General features: G+C 58.8%; 1 protein-coding gene across 1 annotated transcript; it reads left to right on the top strand.

Moving 5' to 3' along the window:
- Window positions 1–1,005, top strand: LOC117852499 (uncharacterized mitochondrial protein AtMg00810-like). The gene has a single exon (XM_034734606.1). It carries the CDS (start codon window positions 1–3, stop codon window positions 1,003–1,005), a length of 1,005 nt encoding a protein of 334 aa, XP_034590497.1.

Genomic DNA, 1,005 nt, shown 5'->3' with positions numbered 1-1,005 from the left:
ATGTACACTCGCGGGAAGGGCGCAGGGCACCTGATCGTGGGCGTCTACGTTGATGATTTAATCATCACCGGTGGCGACGCAGGGGCTGTGAACAAGTTCAAGGCCCAGATGATGAGCACCTTCCGCATGAGTGATCTCGGGCTTCTCTCATATTACCTCGGCCTGGAGGTGACACAGGGAGCAGCCGGGATCACGCTTCGTCAGTCTGCCTACGCCGGCAAGATTCTTGAGAAGGCGGGACTGGGAGGCTGCAATGTCAGCGCCACGCCCATGGAGCCGAAGTTGAAATTGCTCAAGGAAGGGACGACGCCGAGCGTGGATGCCACGGAGTACCGCAGTCTTATCGGCAGCCTCAGGTACCTGTGCAACTCTAGGCCGGACTTGGCGTATCCGGTGGGGTACCTTAGCCGGTTCATGGAGGCGCCACGTCAAGAGCACCTCGCTGCAGTCAAGCGAGTCCTTCGTTATGTGGCGGGGACGCTGCACTGGGGCTTGCACTACCACCCGGGAAAGAAGGACGGAGGCACTCCAAAGCTGCTGGGCTACTCCGACAGCGACTTAGCCGGTGATGTCAATGATCGGAAGAGCACCAGCGGCCTCATCTTCTTCCTGGCGGGAGGGCCGGTTGCCTGGCAATCGGCGAAACAGAAGGTGGTTGCTCTGTCTTCTTGCGAAGCAGAGTACATCGCAGCCGCTGCGGCTGCGTGCGAGGCAGTCTGGCTGGCGCGGTTGCTGGCTGAGCTCGTCGGAGGAGCGACCCTCGCACCTAGGCTCAAGGTGGACAACAAGTCCGCCATCGCTTTGATGAAAAACCCTGTGCATCATGACCAGAGTAAGCATATAGACGTGAAGTTCCACTTCATCCGGGAATGCTGCGACAGGAAGCTGATCGACGTCGAGTTCGTCGGCACTGAACTACAGCTGGGCGACATCCTCACGAAGGTGCTCGGTCGTAGCCGGTTCCAGGAGCTTCGGGGTGGAATCGACATGAAAAATCTTGTGTAA

The sequence above is a fragment of the Setaria viridis genome, chromosome 4 (genome assembly GCF_005286985.2).
Source record: "Setaria viridis chromosome 4, Setaria_viridis_v4.0, whole genome shotgun sequence".
NCBI classification, from domain to species: domain Eukaryota; kingdom Viridiplantae; phylum Streptophyta; class Magnoliopsida; order Poales; family Poaceae; genus Setaria; species Setaria viridis.
Note: the sequence above shows the minus strand (reverse complement) of the source record. Positions and strands in the feature narration are given on the sequence as shown.